Source organism: Pistacia vera, unplaced genomic scaffold, assembly GCF_008641045.1.
Source record: "Pistacia vera cultivar Batoury unplaced genomic scaffold, PisVer_v2 Contig188, whole genome shotgun sequence".
Classification (NCBI taxonomy): domain Eukaryota; kingdom Viridiplantae; phylum Streptophyta; class Magnoliopsida; order Sapindales; family Anacardiaceae; genus Pistacia; species Pistacia vera.
Window position 1 is genome coordinate 475,110 of NW_022195981.1, and position 18,683 is coordinate 493,792.

At 38.2% G+C, this 18,683-nt stretch overlaps 2 protein-coding genes across 2 annotated transcripts; both read left to right on the plus strand.

Annotated features, from left to right (window-relative positions):
• Positions 1-1,123: 1,123 nt before the first annotated feature.
• Positions 1,124-15,274, plus strand: LOC116126973 (UDP-glycosyltransferase 83A1-like). The gene is made up of 3 exons (XM_031412641.1): positions 1,124-1,607; positions 1,946-2,641; positions 15,014-15,274. Exons 1-3 carry the CDS (start codon positions 1,124-1,126, stop codon positions 15,127-15,129), a joined length of 1,296 nt encoding a protein of 431 aa, XP_031268501.1. The 3' UTR covers positions 15,130-15,274.
• Positions 15,275-16,038: 764 nt separating this feature from the next.
• LOC116126974 (UDP-glycosyltransferase 83A1-like) lies at positions 16,039-17,568 on the plus strand. The gene is made up of 2 exons (XM_031412642.1): positions 16,039-16,103; positions 16,914-17,568. Exons 1-2 carry the CDS (start codon positions 16,039-16,041, stop codon positions 17,566-17,568), a joined length of 720 nt encoding a protein of 239 aa, XP_031268502.1.
• Positions 17,569-18,683: the final 1,115 nt, after the last annotated feature.

Genomic DNA, 18,683 nt, shown 5'->3' on the forward strand with positions numbered 1-18,683 from the left:
GAGATGTTTCAGTTGTCACCAACCATGCCTGTCATGAGCACAGCGCACATAGGATTTATCATGCTTGAGAATATTGTAAGAAACAACCCATCAATAAAATTGGCAGAGTGGGTGCTCTGCAATTTAACTCATGACCTTGAGCCTGCAGCATTTAATTTTTCTATCATATACTTCTGGTTGCAAAAATCTGCAACAAATAATCTGTATCTGACGTAGAACGTCTGGCAGATGAATTTATAGAGCGGGCTGAACATCAGAAGTCCATGCGTAAAGCCCAAAGGGCTAAAATGAACATGCCTCATTCAAACGACCATAACTTTTGATCCGGGAAGAGTTACGAGGCCTGTAAGATACCGTTGAAAAACTTATTTCGAGCCCGTCGACGAAATTTAGTTAGTCGGAGGTCATTTTCGAGGTCAAAATCTACCGTTTTGGTGTGTTTCGGGGCTGTTTTAGTTATTTGCACGTTTTTTCCTATTTTATTTCGGATTTTCTTGTTCTAATTGATTTAGTTTTTGTTTCCTTTTATTATTAGGAGTCTTATTAGGGTTAGTTGTCACCTTATATAAACTTATTTTTCGTTTTGGAGACCATTCAATGCATTATTAAGATTTTTCTTCAGATTTCACAATTTAAGTTTCTGGATTAAGACTTGTTTATTAGTTCTAAAAGTGTAGTCAAGTGTTATCCTTGTTTATTCACGTTAACTCACTGCGTCAGTATCCTCGTACTCTTTATTTTATTAGTGATGGTACAATGTTCACAAAATGAAAAAAAGAAACATCACTTAGAAGAACCCATAAAAGAAGAATACTATAATAGCAAACAATATGCAAGACACTTCACATGTTTGGACTTTGTGTCAAAGTTCATCCTTTGTCTTCATTCCTGATATTTTAAATGCTTGAATTATCATTTATCTCCATGTCTTTTTTTGCAAGTTGTAATAATAAATTCCCATGTGAAGCAGGATTTTTCTTTTAATAAACTCCTAGCTTGATTCCAAGGATCGGGCCCACGTGAAAGCCACTATGAAGCTACAAATTATTGAGTAAATGCTCCGGCAAGCTGCCCTATAACTATAATAGAGCAAAGTATTCTTGAATCTCCAGAAAAGAACCAAATGGGAAATCCACATGTTTTGGCTATACCTTTTCCAGCACAAGGCCATGTAATTCCTTTAATGGAGCTGTCTCAATGCTTAGTGAAACACGGCATTAGAATTACATTTGTAAACACAGATGATAAACATAAGCAGCTAATGGATGCATTGGCAATGAAGGATGGTGTAGGGAATCAGATTCAACTCGTTTCGGTTCCACTAGGACTACATTCTCCAGAGATTTCAGGTCAAGTAACAGAGAAACTTGTTGAAGTAGTCTCAAGGGTTATGCCGAAAAAAGTTGAGGAGCTGATGGAACAGATTAATGCATCAGATGGTGATAAAATCACCTGTGTTCTGGCAGATCCCCTTCTTAAATGGGCCATGGAAATTGCAATGGAGAAAAGAATCAAGCGAGCCGCCTTCTATTGTGCTTCAGCCACACAACTGGTCTTCAGAGCCCGCAACCAAAAGTTGATTGATGACGGAATTATTGATAATGATGGTAAGATCATCTGTCACTTACTCTTGTAAGTTAATAGCAGTATAATTTGATTTGATGCTAATAGATGAAACTTCCTTGATTATTTTCATCCAAGGGAAAATTAATGCATAACTGAATATATAAACAAACAAATGTTATATAGTTCTAGATCATATGCAGTTAGAGGAATTTCACAAGATGAACTTGGCACAGTAGATCCAGCAACATTAAATTAAGACATCACACAGGATTTGTTAATAAAGCATGTAAATACAAGATGAATATTAGTTTGGAATCAAGGGCAAAGATGTTAACAGCTGATAGAGCCATTCTTGATTGTGATTTGGTTTCCTTTCCAGGAACTCCAAAGAAAGAGATGTTTCAGTTGTCACCAACCATGCCAGCCATGAAAACAGCACACATAGCATTTGTTGGCCTTGGCAGCACGAAATTGCAGAAACTCTTCTTTCAAACTTCGGTGAGAAACAGCCAATCATTTGAATTGGCAGAATGGGTGCTTTGCAATTCAACTTATGACCTTGAGCCTGCAACATTTAAGTTTGATCCAAAAGTGTTACCTATAGGCCCACTTTTGGCAAGCAATCGATTGGGAGACACAGCAGGAAGCTTCTGGCAAGAGGACTTAACTTGTTTGAAATGGCTTGATCAACAGCAACCACAGTCAGTCATATATGTTGCATTTGGCAGTACAACTCTTCTTGACAGAACCCAGTTCCAAGAATTAGGCATGGCACTTGAACTCTCCAACAGACCATTCCTCTTGGTGGTGCGTCCTGATATTACAGATAAAATAAATGATGCCTATCAGAAAGGATTTCAAGACAGAATTGCAACTCGAGGGCATATAGTTAGTTGGGCGCCTCAACAGAAGATTTTGGCACATCCTTCCATTGCCTGCTTCATAAGTCACTGCGGATGGAACTCCACAATGGAAGGTATTAGCAATGGGGTCCCGTTCTTATGTTGGCCTTACTTCGGTGACCAGATGCACAATGAAAACTACATCTGTAACATTTGGAGGATTGGATTGGGGTTTAGGCTATATGGGTCATGAAAATAAAAAAAATTAATGTGAAGAAAATCTTAATTCTGCTAATTATCCTACTTCTGCATGGAAAAAACATAAGTATGCAGTGTTTGCAAGTGACGTTTGTGTTTAGCCGGGAAATGTATCAAATACTTGATGAACAATTACTGTTGGGTTTATAAGCTAGAGAATACAAAGGAAAGAATGCAAGAGTATTATCAGAGAAGTTTTTCAGGGACGTTTGCTAAGAGTTTTTTGTCTCAATTGTCTTGTCTTGTCTCGTTTTCATTAATCATAAACAAAGCTTATATACAGATAGACATCATCCTATACAACAGAGACACGCTAACTATGCAAAACATTAAATGCTATCCTATTTGTAGAGGTTTTTACACGCTATTATCACATAGCTATACATTCTTACTTAACCCAAAATATGTTAGACTAAACATCCCTAAAAGTCAGCTAAACCACTTTGGGTAGTTGACCAACTCTGACACTTTCTAGATCGGCTTTGAATCATCGATCTCTTTCAAGTCGCATAATGCTTCTGATTGCATGCTCCTTTGGTTGCATGGATTCCTTCTTGCATCGCTTCTAGGTCACATTACCTCCTGGTCGCTTCTTCCAGATCGTATGCTCATTACGATGCATGCCCTTGAGATCGTTACCAATCTCATCTACTTTAGCTTGCATCCATCTCACCTTGCACATTTGATCACAAGCTTCATATCGGGCAAGCCTTCATGGCATCATCACGTTTCTAGCAAGATATCACTTGCTTTAACAATTACAAAAACACCTTTCAGATTCTTTTTAGAAAAAGAAAGAAAAAAACCTAATAAATACAAGTCATACACTATACAAAGAGGATAACCAAACACTACCAATCACAATTGGAGGCCAAGAAATTTTCACATGGTTCCATAAATTGGGTACATAGATCAAAGGTAAAGATTTTGCTATATAAAGAGAATGGTAAAGATACAAAAATCACATTGATCCAATATTCCAGGGATCTTTTTCTATTTTAATTTTTTCCTGAGAAGAATTTAACTATCTCAGAAGTGCATAGTTACACAGTTATGAAAAAGGAAAAAGGAAACTGTAAAACTTCTTTATTAGAAACCACTTTGAGACACCAGATCAAAACAAGAAAATAGGTATAATTAATCTGCCTGTTACAATTGTCATTTTGACAATGTACAATAATCAATAAACATATACCTGAAAGAAGTTCAAAAGTTCTAGGGATCTTTTGGAGTTGCAGAAAAAAAGAAAAAAAAAAAAAGAGGGGATGGAATTGGAATGGTTACTATTTTTCTGTTAGCAAATTGGTATTTATGGAGAGCATATGAAGCAAATTAAGACCTTTGGATGCTCAAAATATTATAAAATCCAATGGAGCAATGCCAAGTTTTGAAGTCACAGAATTAATAAATATTTTAGTGACCAATTATTATATGTACAGAGATGAACAAAATTTAAATCCTGAGGATTTGTTTGAATGTAGCTTTCTTTACATATACACCGAGTAAGAAGTAATCAAACTTGAATATTTTAATAATCAATGCAACAAGTCTTTCTATCAAATCAACAAATTTTCAGGAACAGGTAAGGTTAGTGAAATATAACATTTCAAAACCTAAGATTCTGTCAGCAAATTGCACAAAACAATAAAAATATCTTAAGGAAAAGATTAAAGTCAAACAGAAGCACATGTACGATGAACAAGCAAAAACTCAATAAAAGTCAAACAGAAAGAGAAGATTGGAACAATTTTTTTTTACAAAAGTGACGGCTCTCAACATTGCCTAGCAAAAGAAAGAACCAAATGGGAAATCCTCATGTTTTTGTTATACCTTATCCAGCACAAGGTCATGTTATTTCTTTAATGGAGTTCTCACAAAGCTTAGTCAAACATGGCTGCAAAGTTACATTTGTAAACACAGACTATAATCATAAGCGGCTTACCAGTGCATTGACAATGATGGATGGTATAGGGAACCAAATTCATCTTGTTTCAGTTCCTCTAGAACAAGAACATCCAGAGATTATGACTCAACCAGATAAGCGTTTTGAAGCAATCTTATGGTTCATGCCGCAGAAAGTTAAGGAGCTGATTGAAAGAATTAATGCAACAGAAAGTGATAAAATCACTTGTGTTGTTGCGGATCACCTTCTGGGATGGGCCATGAAAATTGCAGTGGAGAAAGGCATCCAGGGATCATCCTTTGGTGCTGTTGCAGCCACACATCTGGTCTTAGGATCAAGCTTCCCGAAGTTGCTTGATGAAGGAATTATCAATGATGAAGGTAAGATTATTTATCACCAACTCTTGCAAGTTATGCAGTGCTATATATTTGATCATTTTGTTAGTGTTTTTACTAATGCCGGGTGTGCTAAGAAAAGAGAATGGAAGGAAAAAACTGATCTTTTTTCATTAGGCAACAAAACCTGCATATAACATACTTTGGCTTACTGTTTCAACTACTGTCAGTAAGCTTTTACTTAATCTCAGCTAAACCACTCAAGTCTAACAACTTCATTACAAATTGGTGAAAGTAAGCTGAGTCATCAAATTCAAAAATTAACATACAAGATGACAAAATAAACTTAAACTACTGAACTTAAAACAGCACCATGCACGTCCATCTTGCAGCAGCAAGATAACTTCAAACTTTCAGCAACAGCAAAAACATACTTCCAGCACAGCATCAACCTTCATCACTCCACCTTGATGCTTTGGCTGGAAACACCAAGTTTTAGTCGTAAGGCTTCAAACTTGGATTTGCACACTGCCTTTGTCATAATGTCAGCAACTTGATCTTCCCCTCTGCAGTGCTGCAAGCTCACTTCTCCACTCTGTTCAGCTTCCCTAACAGCATGATACTTAATCTTGATATGCCTAGTCCTGCCGTGGAGTACATGGTTCTTTGCCATTGCCACAGCCGACTGGTTATCACATAGGATTAAAGTAGGACCACCCTGCACTTGGTGCAAATCAGCCAGCATATTTCTAAGCCACACAGCCTGGTTCATGGATGCTGCAGCAGAAACATATTCAGCTTCAGCAGTAGATTGTGCCACAGTTTCCTGTTTCCTTGACAACCAGCATATTGCACCCTTGTTCAGATAAAACACATAACCAGAGGTGCTTCTAGCATCATCCAGGGATCCACCCCAGTCGCTGTCAGTGTATCCCAACAACCTTAGACTTTCGGATTTCCTAAACCAGATGCCTAACATGCTGGTTCCTTTCACATACCTCAGCACACGTTTGGCAGCTTTAAAATGCAATTCACTTGGTTCGCTCATAAACCTTGAGAGGTAACTTGCAGTAAACATTAGATCAGGTCTGGTGGCTGTGTAATACAACAAACTTCCCACTAAGCTTCCGTATTTCCTTTCATCTACCTTCTCTGCACCATCTGTTTTGCTCAACTTCAGGTTGGGAACTAGTGGAGTATTCACTAGTTTACAATTCTCCATTCCAAACCTCATGAGAAGCTCGGTTGCATACCTTTTTTGACACACAAAAATCTCACCAGCAGCTTGACTTATCTCCATGCCTAGGAAGTACTTCATCAATCCCAAATCTGTCATTTCAAATTCAGCTTGTATGGCTAACTTAAACTGGTCCAATTCTTCAAGATTACTCCCTATCACTAATAAGTCATCAACATGGAGAGAAACCACAGCCACTCCTCTTTCAGTTTTCCTAATGTAGAGAGTGTGTTCATTAGGACTTCTAGTGTAACCAAGGCTGCACAAATGGTCATTTATTCGGCTGTACCAAGCTCTAGGGGCCTGCTTCAAGCCATACAAGGCTTTCCTCAGTAGGTACACATAATCCTCCTTTCCTTCAACCTTGTAGCCTTCGGGTTGCTCTACATAAAGCTCCTCTGAAATCCATCCATTCAGGAATGCTGACTTGACATCCAGCTGAAAAATTTTCCAGTTGAACTAAACTGCAAGTGCTAACAGCAACCTGATTGTGTCTTGCCTAGCTACCAGAGCAAAAGTTTCTGAAAAATCAATACCTGGTTGCTGTGCATAGCCCTTCACCACCAGCCTTGCTTTTATGTTTGTAAATTGAGCCATCAGGATTCATTTTCAATTTGAAGATCCATTTCACCTGAATTACTTTTCTTTTTTCAGGCCTTGATACTAGTCTCCAGGTTTGGTTTTTATCAATCATGTTGAGTTCCTCTTGCATTGCAGACCTCCACAACTCAGACTTTGCAGCTTCAAGGTAACATCTTGGTTCCACCACTGCCATATTGCACCTTTCATACACTTCAGTCAGTGATCTTGTTCCTCTAACAGCATGTTCTTCTTCCTCATCTGAATCTGCCTCTTGAATCAGCCTCTCATTCATCTCATCTTGTCTTATTCAGCTTGCACATCAGACTCCACCTTCATCAACCTTTATGTCTCTTGTGATTACAATCTTCCTAGACTCAGGAATATATACTCTATAAGCTTTAGAGTTGCTGCTGTAGCCTATAAATATCCCAATTTCTGCCTTATCATCCAATTTGGACCTTTTGCTGGCTGGGATCATAACATAGGCTATGCTTCCAAATACGTTCAAGCTCCCTACAGTGGCTTGACTCCACTTCATGCCTCAATTGGTGTTTGGTATTTGACTACTTTGGTGGGTAGCCTGTTTAGGAGAAAAACAGCTGTATTAACAGCTTCTGCCCAGAACACTTTAGGAAGGTTCTTTTCAGCCATCATACACCTGACCATTTCCATAATGGTTCGGTTTCTTCTTTCACAAACACCATTCTGTTGAGGGGTGTATGGTGCTGTGAACTGCTGCTGTATTCCAGCTAGACTGTAGATTGTTCTAAATTCATTTGAAGAGTACTCTGTCCCATTGTCACTCCTTACTGTTTTGATCAAGGTTCCAGCTTCATTCTCCACCAGCAACTTGAATTTCTTAAACACAACAGCCACCTCATTTTTCAGCTTCAAGAAATACACCCAAACCACCCTTGAGTAATCATCAATGAAGAGTACAAAGTACCTGCTGCCATTTAAGGATTCAATCTTCATTGGACCACACACATCCGTGTGGATCAATTGCAGCTTGTGACTTGCCTTTCAGGCTTGATCCGAAGGGAATGATGGCCTGCTGAGTTTGCCAAGTTGGCAGGCTGTGCACAAGGTTCTCTTCTCCTCTATCTCGGGCAGGTCTAACACCATGTCCCTTGACTTGAGTTCTTTAATTCCTAGGTAGTGAAAGTGCCTAAGCCTTTTATGCCATAACTCAGACTCTTCAACCTTGCTGGTTAATGCTGAATTTACTAGTTTTTTCTAGTCTAGTGGAAAGCTTTTACCCAACATCTTAACACTCATCAATTCATTTTCCTCACTATCCTTTATAATGCATGCATGGTTTTGAAAATGCAAGGTATAATTCTTCTCTAACATTTGACCTACACTTAACAAATTTTGTGCAATTTCAGGTACAAACAGAACATTAGAAATAACCTTAGTCCCTGCCTGAGTTTGGACTACCACATCTCCAATCCCTTTTGCTTCCACATAGTCACCATTTCCAACCTTGACTTTGGAGTTGTAGGTCATGTCCAGCCTAACAAAATTCTCCAAATTTGCTGCCATGTGGTTAGTACACCCACTGTCTATCAACCAAACATCACTGCTGGTTTGCATTGAGTAGCATGAAGCTACAAACAGCTGTTCTGGTTCACTGCTCTGCTGTTGGTCCTCTGCACTTTGTGCTTGCTGTGGTGGCTGTGCATTTTTATTCCTGCATACTTTTTCAATGTGCTCAAACTGTTTGCACCTTCTGCATTGGATCCCAGGCCTGAACCAGCACTTACTGTCTGGATGTCCCTTCTTTTTGCAGTGGGAACATGGTGGATAATTTCTTCCTCCACTCTGCCTTCCCCACTGTCCACCAGTTCTCTCTTTTCTTATCTTATCTCCAGCATATTTTCTATTACTTCCCTGCACATTCACTCCCTTTTGAGCAGCCATCATAACACCTTCATTTGAGTCATCTTGCCTCATCAACCTTCTTTGTTCTTGGGCCTGCAGAGCATGAACTAATTCAGTGAGGCTGATTTGGGAGAGATCCTTTGAATCCTCTAAGGAAGATATCTTGGACTCAAATCTTTCCTGTAGGCTAACTAACACTTTCTCAACTATCATCTTGTCACTCATCTCAACTCCCAACAATCTGATTTTGTTCACCACACTCATAAGCCTATCTACATACTCTTTAACTTTCTCTACCTCCTGCATTCTCAGCATTTCGAACTCTCTCTGCAGATTCATAACTTGCATGTTTCGGGTTGTATCACTTCCCATGAACTCTTCTCTCAATCTATCCTAAGCTTCTTTTGCAGTTTCACACGCCATTATCCTTGTAAATACAAGGTCTGTTACTGCAGAATGTATGTGAGAAAGGGCTGTTGGAGCTTTGGACATTTCCTCCTCATACATCCTTATTTGATTCAAAGTTGGGTTTGGACCAAGCTGCGGTGGCTGTTTCTCCTCTTCCAGATACTGCCACAGCCCTTGCCCTTTTAGGTAGGCTCTCGTTCTAACAGCCCAGATGTGATACTGGTCCCCATTGAACACTAGAGGTGAGAGAGAAGCCGATTGAGTTGCCATGCAAAAACAGATTTCAGTTTTTCTGAAAAGAGTTGTTCTTGCGGGAGGTTGAAGTTTGATGGTGATTTTGGATGCAGTTTTTTTGTGTGAATTTGTCAGATGATAGTTTGTTAATGCGGCTCTGATACCATGTTAGTGTTTTTACTAATGCCGGATGTGCTAAGAAAAGAGAATGGAAGGAAAAAACTGATCTTTTTTCATTAGGCAACAAAACCTGCATATAACATACTTTGGCTTACTGTTTCAACTTTTTACCATGTCAGTAAGCTTTTACTTATCTCAGCTAAACCACTCAAGTCTAACAACTTCATTACAAAATTGGGTGAAAGTAAGCTGAGTCATCAAATTCAAAAATTAACATACAAGATGACAAAATAAACTTAAACTACTGAACTTAAAACAGCACCATGCACGTCCATCTTGCAGCAGCAAGATAACTTCAAAATTCAGCAACAGCAAAAACATACTTCCAGCACAGCATCACCTCATCACATTTTTACCAAAGTGCAACTGCAGAAAATAAATAAACTTGAAAAGTTAAACCTTAAGTGAATGATGTTAATCGTTCATAGCATCATGCGGTAAGCTTATGAGTTTCTTTGCAGGATTCAACAAAGAAGCAAGTATTTCAGTTGTTACCAACCATGCCTGCCATGAGCACAGCACACCATAGGGTGGACCTGCCTTGGCAGCCTGAAAGTGCAGAAACTGTATTGAAAATGTGGTACAAACAACCCAGCAACAAAATGGCAGATGGGTGCTTGCAATTCGCTTATGACCTAAAGCCCGCAGCTTTTGACTTTGATCCAAAGTCACTCCAATAGGCCCACTTTTGACAAGCAACCAATTTGGAGACGTGGCAGGAAGCTTCTTGCCAGAAGACTTCACTTGTTTGGAATGGCTTGTCAACAGCCATCACAATCAGTCATATACATAGCATTTGGCAGATCAACTACTTTTGACAGAACTCAATTCTTGAATTGGCCATGGCTGTACGTCCTGGTATTACAGAAGGGTATAAATGAGCCTATCTAAAAGGATTTCAAGAAGGGTTTCAACTCGTGGGCGGATAATCAGTTGGGCACCACAACAAAAGGTTCTGGGGCATCCTTCCATTGCTTTGTTCTTAAGGCACTGTGGATGGAACTCCCCAATGGAAGGTGTAAGCAATGGAATCCTTTCTTGTGTTGGCCTTATTAGCAGACCAGTTCCACAATGAGAACTATATTTGCAAGTTTGGAAGTCGGATTGGGGTTCAACCAAAACGAAAAAGGGGAAAATTACACATGAAGAAATTAAAAATAAAGTGGAGGAACTGCTGGACAATGGAGAGTAAAAGCAAATGCTATAAATCTCAAGGAAAGGGTGATGAATAGCATCAAAGAAGGTGGGGGCTCTTACATAATTTTAAGCATTTCGTTGAATGGCTTAAGCATAAGTAAGGTCATCATGAATTGTTCAAACTTCAATAACAGTCTGGCTACGAGGAACCTTTCCTTTGATTTTCTGTTATGAAAGATTTCTTATCCGAATAGGTAATGTTCAGTATAGCTCAAATTCACACCTCTTTGGAGGTAAGTGAATGTTACCCCTAATAAAGCTAATCAAAAGGATCCGAAAATTGTAGTTCAGGATTAGATAATCATTAAGGCGGTAATTTCGAAATATTCTAGGGTCATGCCATGATTAATGTTAAAAAGCTACATAATGAATATTAGTTCTGATAGTTAATTATGTGTGCAGCTATGTACATGGAGTGATGAAAATAATTTAGTGTCCCAGTTAAGGAGCTGTTGGAAGTTTTTGTTATGGTTTTCTGTCTTTACAAAAACCAAGACATAATAAATCTGGATGGTAGCCATGGCTAACTTGAGATTTGTTGAATCTTATTATGCAATGCCATATTCTGCCGAAAAAAACTATTTAAAGTTTTAAAAAAAAAAATAAAATCCGACTTGAATAGGCTTATATGATAGAAGGGAAAGCCATTTAGAAACAACAAATAGGTACCTGGTGCATCTACAACTTCTAATATCAGGTTTGAGATTGCATCAGAATTTATTAAATTAGTTCAAGAAAAGGTGTTTACAATTTTCAACCAAAATTAAATGTTTTCAATTCTTGTCATTTTTTCTAACTTGAGTTACAAAAGCATATATAAAATGTTTGTTATACAGTTGACATAAAATCTTGAGAAGCCACAGAACTTTGGTCCCATATTTTAGAGATGAAGTAAATCTCAGAGTGAAAAGTACAGTAAAGATGAATGAATGGGGACAATGTAACAGTATCTTCAAAATATGCTTTTTTTTTCTTTAATTTATCCCTAAGAAAGTGATAACCCTCCAGAAAAAGAATTTGCAGAGCAAAAGAAAAACCAACATGGGAAATCCTCATGTTTGGCTATACCTTTTCCATCACAAGGCCATGTTAATCCTCCTATGGAGCTGTCACAAAGATTAGTGGAACATGGCATAGAGTTACAATGTAAACAGATGATAACCGTAAGCGATTGTGATGCATGGCGATGAAGGATGATAAACGGAATCAGATTCATCTTGTTTCGGTTGCGCTGAGACTGGAATCTCCAGATATTATAGAGTCAACCAGAACAGCTTCTTGAAGCAGTCTCAAGGATTACGCAGAGAAAGTTAAGCAGGAGCATCCGGCAGAAATTAATGCATCAGATAATGATAAAGTCACTTGTGTTCTGGCTGACCCTTCTTACTTGGTCTGGAAATAGCAGAAGAGAAGAAAATCAGGCGAACCATTGGCTGCCCACACAACTGGTCCAAAGACCTAGCATCCAAAATTTGATGAGAAGGAATTATGATGATGATGTAGAAATCTGTTCTCACTCTTGCAAATGTAGTAATTATATTAATTACAATACCAGACTTCCTAATCATATATTTAGGTTAAATAAATAAACTATAGGAATTTCCAAAAGATTTTGCAGAAATTCAAAAATGTAAATTAGAAATTCTGTATCTTTAAGGACTTCAGGAATTATAAGGCTTTAGTTTCCACCTAGTTCATTGAAGTCAGCTGCAAAAGTCTTTTGCCACCATTCTATTCTTTCCAAGAACCATAAGTATATTTTCTTTGGACTTAAACATGTGAACAGTTGGTAGTGCTTTGATTGATTTGATTTTGATTTCTTTCCAGGAACTTCAAAGAAAGAGATGTTTCAGTTGTCACCAACCATGCCTGTCATGAGCACAGCTCACATAGGATTATCTGCTTGAGAATATTGTAAGAAACAACCCATCAATAAATTTGGCAGAGTGGGTGCTCTGCAATTTAACTCATGACCTTGAGCCTGCAGCATTTAATTTTTCTATCATACTTCTGGTTGCAAAAATCTGCAACAAATATCGTTTCTGACGTAGAATGTCTGGCAGATGAATTTATAGAGCGGGCTGAACATTAGAAGTCCATGCGTAAAGCCCAAGGGCTTAAATGAATATGCCTCATTCAAACGGCCATAACTTTGATCGGGAAGAGTTACAGAGCCTGTAAGATATCGTTGAAAAACTTATTTGAGCCGGTGACGAAATTAGTCAGTGGAGGTCATTTTCGAGGTCAAATCTACCGTTTTGCGTGTGTTTCGGGGCTGTTTTAGTTTTTGCACATTTTTTCTATTATTTCGGATTTTCTTGTTCTAATTGATAGTTTTTGTTCCTTTATATTAGGAGTATATAGGGTTAGTGGCACTATATAAACTTATTTTCGTTTTGGAGACCATCAATGCATTATTAAGATTTTTTTCAGATTTCACAATTAAGTTTTGGATTAGAATTGTTTATAGTTCTAATGTGTAGTCAAGTGTTATCCTGTTATTCACGTTAACTCACGCGTCAGTATCCTCGTATTTATTTTATTAGTGATGGTACAATGTTCACAAAATGAAAAAAGAAACATCACTTAGAAGAACCCATAAAAGAAGAATACTATAATAGCAAACAATATGCAAGACACTTCACATGTTTGGACTTTGTGTCAAAGTTCATCTGTCTTCATTCCTGATATTTTAAATGCTGGATTATCATTTATCTCCATGTCTTTTTTTGCAAGTTGTAATAATAAATTCACAGTGAAGCAGGATTTTTTTAATAAACTCCTAGCTTGATTCCAAGGATCGGGCCCACGTGAAAGCACTATGAAGCTACAAATATTGAGTAAATGCTCCGGCAGCTGCCATAACTATAATAGAGCAAAGTATTCTTGAATCTCCAGAAAAGAACCAAATGGGAACACCATGTTTTGGCTATACCTTTCCAGCAAAGGCCATGTAATTCCTTTATGGAGCTGCTCAATGCTTAGTGAAACACGGCATAGAATTACATTTGTAAACACAGATGATAAACATAAGCAGCTAATGAGCATTGGCAATGAAGGATGTGTAGGGAATCAGATTCAACTTCGTTTCGGTTCCACTAGGACTACATTCTCCAGAGATTTCAGGTCAAGGAACAGAGAAACTTGTTGAAGTAGTCTCAAGGGTTATGCCGAAAAAGTTGAGGAGCTGATGGAACAGATTAATGCATCAGATGGTGATAAAATCACTGTGTTCTGGCAGATCCCCTTCTTAAGGGGGCATGGAAATTGCAATGGAGAAAGAATCAAGCGCGAGCCGCCTTCTATTGTGCTTCAGCCACACAACTGGTCTTCAGAGCCCGCAACCAAAAGTTGATTGATGACGGAATTATTGATAATGATGGTAAGACATCTGTCACTTACTCTTGTAAGTTATAGCAGTATAATTTGATGGATGCAATAGATGAAACTTCCTGATATTTTCATCCAAGGGAAAATTAATGCATAACTGAAATATAAACAAACAAATGTTTATAGTTCTAGATCATATGCAGTTAGAGGAATTTCACAAGATGAACTTGGCCACAGTAGATCCAAACATAAATTAAGACATCACACAGGATTTGTTAATAAGCAGTGAATACAAGATGAATATTAGTTTGGAATCAAGGGCAAAGATGTTAACAGCTGATAGAGCCATTCTTGATTGTGATTTGGTTTCCTTTCAGGAACTCCAAAGAAAGAGATGTTTCAGTTGTCACCAACCATGCCAGTCATGAAAACAGCACACATAGCATTTGGGCCTTGGCACACGAAATTGCAGAAACTCTCTTTCAAACTTCGGTGAGAAACAGCCAATCATTGAATTGGCAGAATGGGTGCTTTGCAATTCAACTTATGACCCTGAGCCTGCAGTATTTGAGTTTGATCCAAAGTTCATACCTATAGGCCCACTTTTGGCAAGCAATCGATTGGGAGAAACAGCAGGAAGCTTCTGGCAAGAGGACTTAACTTGTTGAAATGGCTTGATCAACAGCAACCACAGTCGTATCTATATGTTGCATTGGCAGTACAACTTTCTTGACAGAACCCAGTTCAAGAATTAGCCATGGCACTTGAACTCTCCAACAGACCATTCCTCTTGGTGGTGCGTCCTGATATTAAAGATAAAATAAATGATGCCTATCAGAAAGGATTTCAAGACAGAATTGCAACTCGAGGGCATATAGTTAGTTGGGGCCTCAACAGAAGTTTTGGCACATCCTCATTGCCTGCTTCATAAGTCACTGCGGATGGAACTCCACCATGGAAGGTATTAGCAATGGGGTCCCGTTCTTATGTTGGCTACTTCGGTGACCCGATGCACAATGAAAACTACATCTGTAACATTTGGAGGATTGGATGGGGGTCAACCGAGATGGAAGTGGGATAATACAAGTGAAGAAATTAAAAGCAAACTGCAGGAACTGTGGACAAGGTAAGTATAAAGCAAATGCTCTGATCTCAAGGAAGGGTGATGAATAGCATCAAAGAAGATGGGAGCTCCTATAACAATTTCAATCATTTTGTTGAATGGCTGAAGGAGAATGAGGTAATTACAAACTATTAAATATAATATTTTCTTTTTGTTTGTAGTAAATATTTATATTAATGATTGTACAATGCTCCAAAATATAGCAAGAAGCATCACTTAGAAGTACATAAATATAAAGCATACTAGAAAAGCAAAACAGTATGAGAGATACTTCACAAGGTTGATTTTAATGCTTGAATTGTCATTTATCTCCCTGTCTTTTTTAGCAAGTTGTAATAAAAATTCCCATGTGAAGGAGGGTTTTCTTTTAATAAAGTCCTAGCTTGATTCCAAGGATCGGGCCCACGTGAAAGCCACTATGAGGCTACATTATTGAGTAAACGTAAGGCAGATTGCCCTAACTATAATAGAGCAACAGTAATCTTGAGTCTCCGGAAAAGATTGAACCAAATGGAAATTGTTGAGTAAATGATAAGGCAGATTGCCCTATAACTATAATAGAGCAACAGTAATCTGAGTCTCCGGAAAAGATTGAACCAAATGGGAAACCCACATGTTTTGGTTATACCTTTTCAGCACAAGGCATGTAATTCCTTTAATGGAGCTGTCCAATGCTTGGTGAAACACGGCATCAGAATTACATTTGTAAACAAGATGATAAACATAAGCAGGTTACGGATGCATTGGCAATGAAGGATGGTGTAGGGAATCAGATTCATCTTGTATCGGTTCCACTAGGACTCGATCTCCAGAGATTTCAGGTCAATTAACAGAGAAACTTGTAGAAGTAGTCTCATGGCTTATGCGCAAGAAAAGTTGGAGAGCTGATCGAAAAGATTAATGCATCAGATGGTGATAAGATCACCTGTATTCTGGCAGATCCCATTCTTAAATGGGCCATGGAAATTGCAGTGGAGAAAGAAATCAAGCCAGCCGCCTTCTATGTGCTTCAGCCACACAAATGGTATTAAGATCTGGCATCGAAAAGTTGATTGATGAGGAATATATGATGAAGATGGTAAGATCATGTGTCACTTTTGCAAGTTAATAGCAGTATAATTTGATATGATGCAAGAGATGAAACATCATTTCATCCAACAGAAAAACTGATGCATAATTGAAAATATAGTTATAGTTCTAGATCATAGCAGTCATAAGAATTTCACAAGAGATTTGGCACAATACAGGGTAGGTCTGAAAAACGACAGTTTCTGATTGCTTGACACAGCAGTACTACACCATAAAATTAAGGCATCACACAGGATTTGGTATAAAGCATGTAAAGACAAGGGCTTGAATGATATGCTTTAGATTATAATCCAAGAATTTTTATTATGTTCTGTGTCTTCTTTGAAATTCCAGCTGAATCATAAACAATGTAAGTCAAACTAATTAAGGGTTTATAGCTTTCATCTAGTTGAAGTAGGCTTACAAGTCTTTTTCAACCATTCTGCTCGATCCAATGACTGAAAATATGAATATAGTTTGGACTTGAAACAAGATGTTAACAATTGATAGAGCCATGCTTGATTGTGATTTGATTTCCTTTCCAGGAACTCCAAAGAAAGAGATGTTTCAGTTGTCACCAACCATGCGGTCACCATAACAGCACACATAGCATTATCAGACTTGGAAAGAAAAAAATGCAGAAACTCTTATTTCAAAATTTGGTTAGAAACAACGATCATCAGAACTAGCAGTGAAGGTGCTTTGCAATTCAACTTATGACCTTGAGCCTGCAACATTTAAGTTTGATCCAAAAGTGTTCCTATAGGCCCACTTTTGGCAAGCAATCGATTGGGAGACACAGCAGGAAGCTTCTGGCAAGAGGACATAAATTTTTGAAATGGCTTGATCAACAGCAACCACAGTCAGTCATATATGTTGCATTTGGCAGTACAACTCTTCTTGACAGAACCCAGTTCCAAGAATTAGGCATGGCACTTGAACTCTCCAACAGACCATTCCTTTTGGTGGTGCGTCCTGATATTACAGATAAAATAAATGATGCCTATCAGAAAGGATTTCAAGACAGAATTGCAACTCGAGGGCATATAGTTAGTTGGGCGCCTCAACAGAAGGTTTTGGCACATCCTTCCATTGCCTGCTTCATAAGTCACTGCGGATGGAACTCCACTATGGAAGGTATTAGCAATGGGGTCCCGTTCTTATGTTGGCCTTACTTCGGTGACCAGATGCACAATGAAAACTACATCTGTAACATTTGGAGGATTGGATTGGGGTTAAGCAAAGATGAAAGTGGGATAATTACACGGGAAGAAATCAAAACTAAACTGGAAGAACTCCTGGATAATAGTAAGTATAAAGCAAATGTTTTGGATCTCAAGGAAAGGGTGCTGAATAGCATCAAAGAAGGTGGAAGCTCCTACAATAATTTCAAGAATTTTGTTGAATGGCTGAAGGCATAAATAAGGTCATCACACATTGTTCAACCATATTCTTCGTGTTGCGAAAATCTGTAATAATCACACATGTCTATATTGCTCTACGATTTAACATTTTATTACTGTTTTATTATTTTAGTAAATTTTGTTTAGGGTTTAGAGTATGACGTGTGCCAACCAAACAAATAAGAAACTGTAGCACAACCTGGTTTATTGCAGCCATTGCTTATTCCGACTCATGTATGGACAAATATATCAGTGGACTTTTTGAATGTTAACCAAATTCCTATAGGAAGGAAGTTATCTTTGTGGTGGTAGATAGATTCACTAAATATGCTCACTTCTTTCGATTATCACATCCTTATATGGCCATTGGTGTAGCTAGATTATCTTTTAATAATATCTTTAAGTTACATAGGTTGCCAGCTTCAATTGTTAGTGACAGGGATAAGAGGTTCACTAGTGGGTTTTGGCAAGAACTTTTCAGATTACAAGGGACTAAGCTTCAATTAAGTTCTGTATACTATCCTCAAACTGATGGCCAGACAGAAGTGGTAAATCGCTGCCTTGAAAATTACTTACAGTGCATGACTGTAGACAAACCCAAGCAATGGGCCAAATGGCTCGCACTTGCGGAATGGTGGTATAATACCACTTATCATTCAGCCATTAAGACCACTCCTTATGAAGTATTATATGGGAAGCCACCTTCTTCTCAAATTCATTACTTGTAGGTGACTCCTCGATTGCAAAACTTGATCAAGGCTTAAGGCAGCGAGATGCGATCGATGATTCAAGTACTGAAAGAAAATTTGCAGCAAGCTCAACATCGAATGAAGCAGCTAGCTTATGACCACCATACGGATCGTGAGTTTCAAGAGGGAGATAGGGTTTATTTGCGGCTTCGAAGAAATTTAAAATTGGCACCACAGTATTTTGGTCCATTTCAATTTGTTCATGGAGTAGGGAAGGTGGCCTCTAAACTGGAAGTGCCGTCATCTTCACGCATTCATCCGGTTTTTCACGTTTCTTTATTGAAGAAAAATATGGGTGATAATGTTGTTGTCTAGAGAGAATTGTCATCAGTAACTGAAGAAGGATAAACTAAACTTGAACCAGTAGCCATTTTGGATTGAAGG

Bases quoted from the DNA above. Each gene is read 5' to 3' on its own strand.
- LOC116126974 (XM_031412642.1), top strand. From the start codon at position 16,039: ATGGAAATTGCAGTGGAGAAAGAAATCAAGCCAGCCGCCTTCTATGTG. The intron at 16,104-16,913 runs GTATTAAGATCT...GTGTTCCTATAG, and splicing joins GTGCTTCAGCCACACAAATG to GCCCACTTTTGGCAAGCAAT.
- LOC116126973 (XM_031412641.1), top strand. From the start codon at position 1,124: ATGGGAAATCCACATGTTTTGGCTATACCTTTTCCAGCACAAGGCCAT. The intron at 1,608-1,945 runs GTAAGATCATCT...TTTCCTTTCCAG, and splicing joins CGGAATTATTGATAATGATG to GAACTCCAAAGAAAGAGATG. The intron at 2,642-15,013 runs TTAGGCTATATG...ATTGGATGGGGG, and splicing joins TTGGAGGATTGGATTGGGGT to TCAACCGAGATGGAAGTGGG.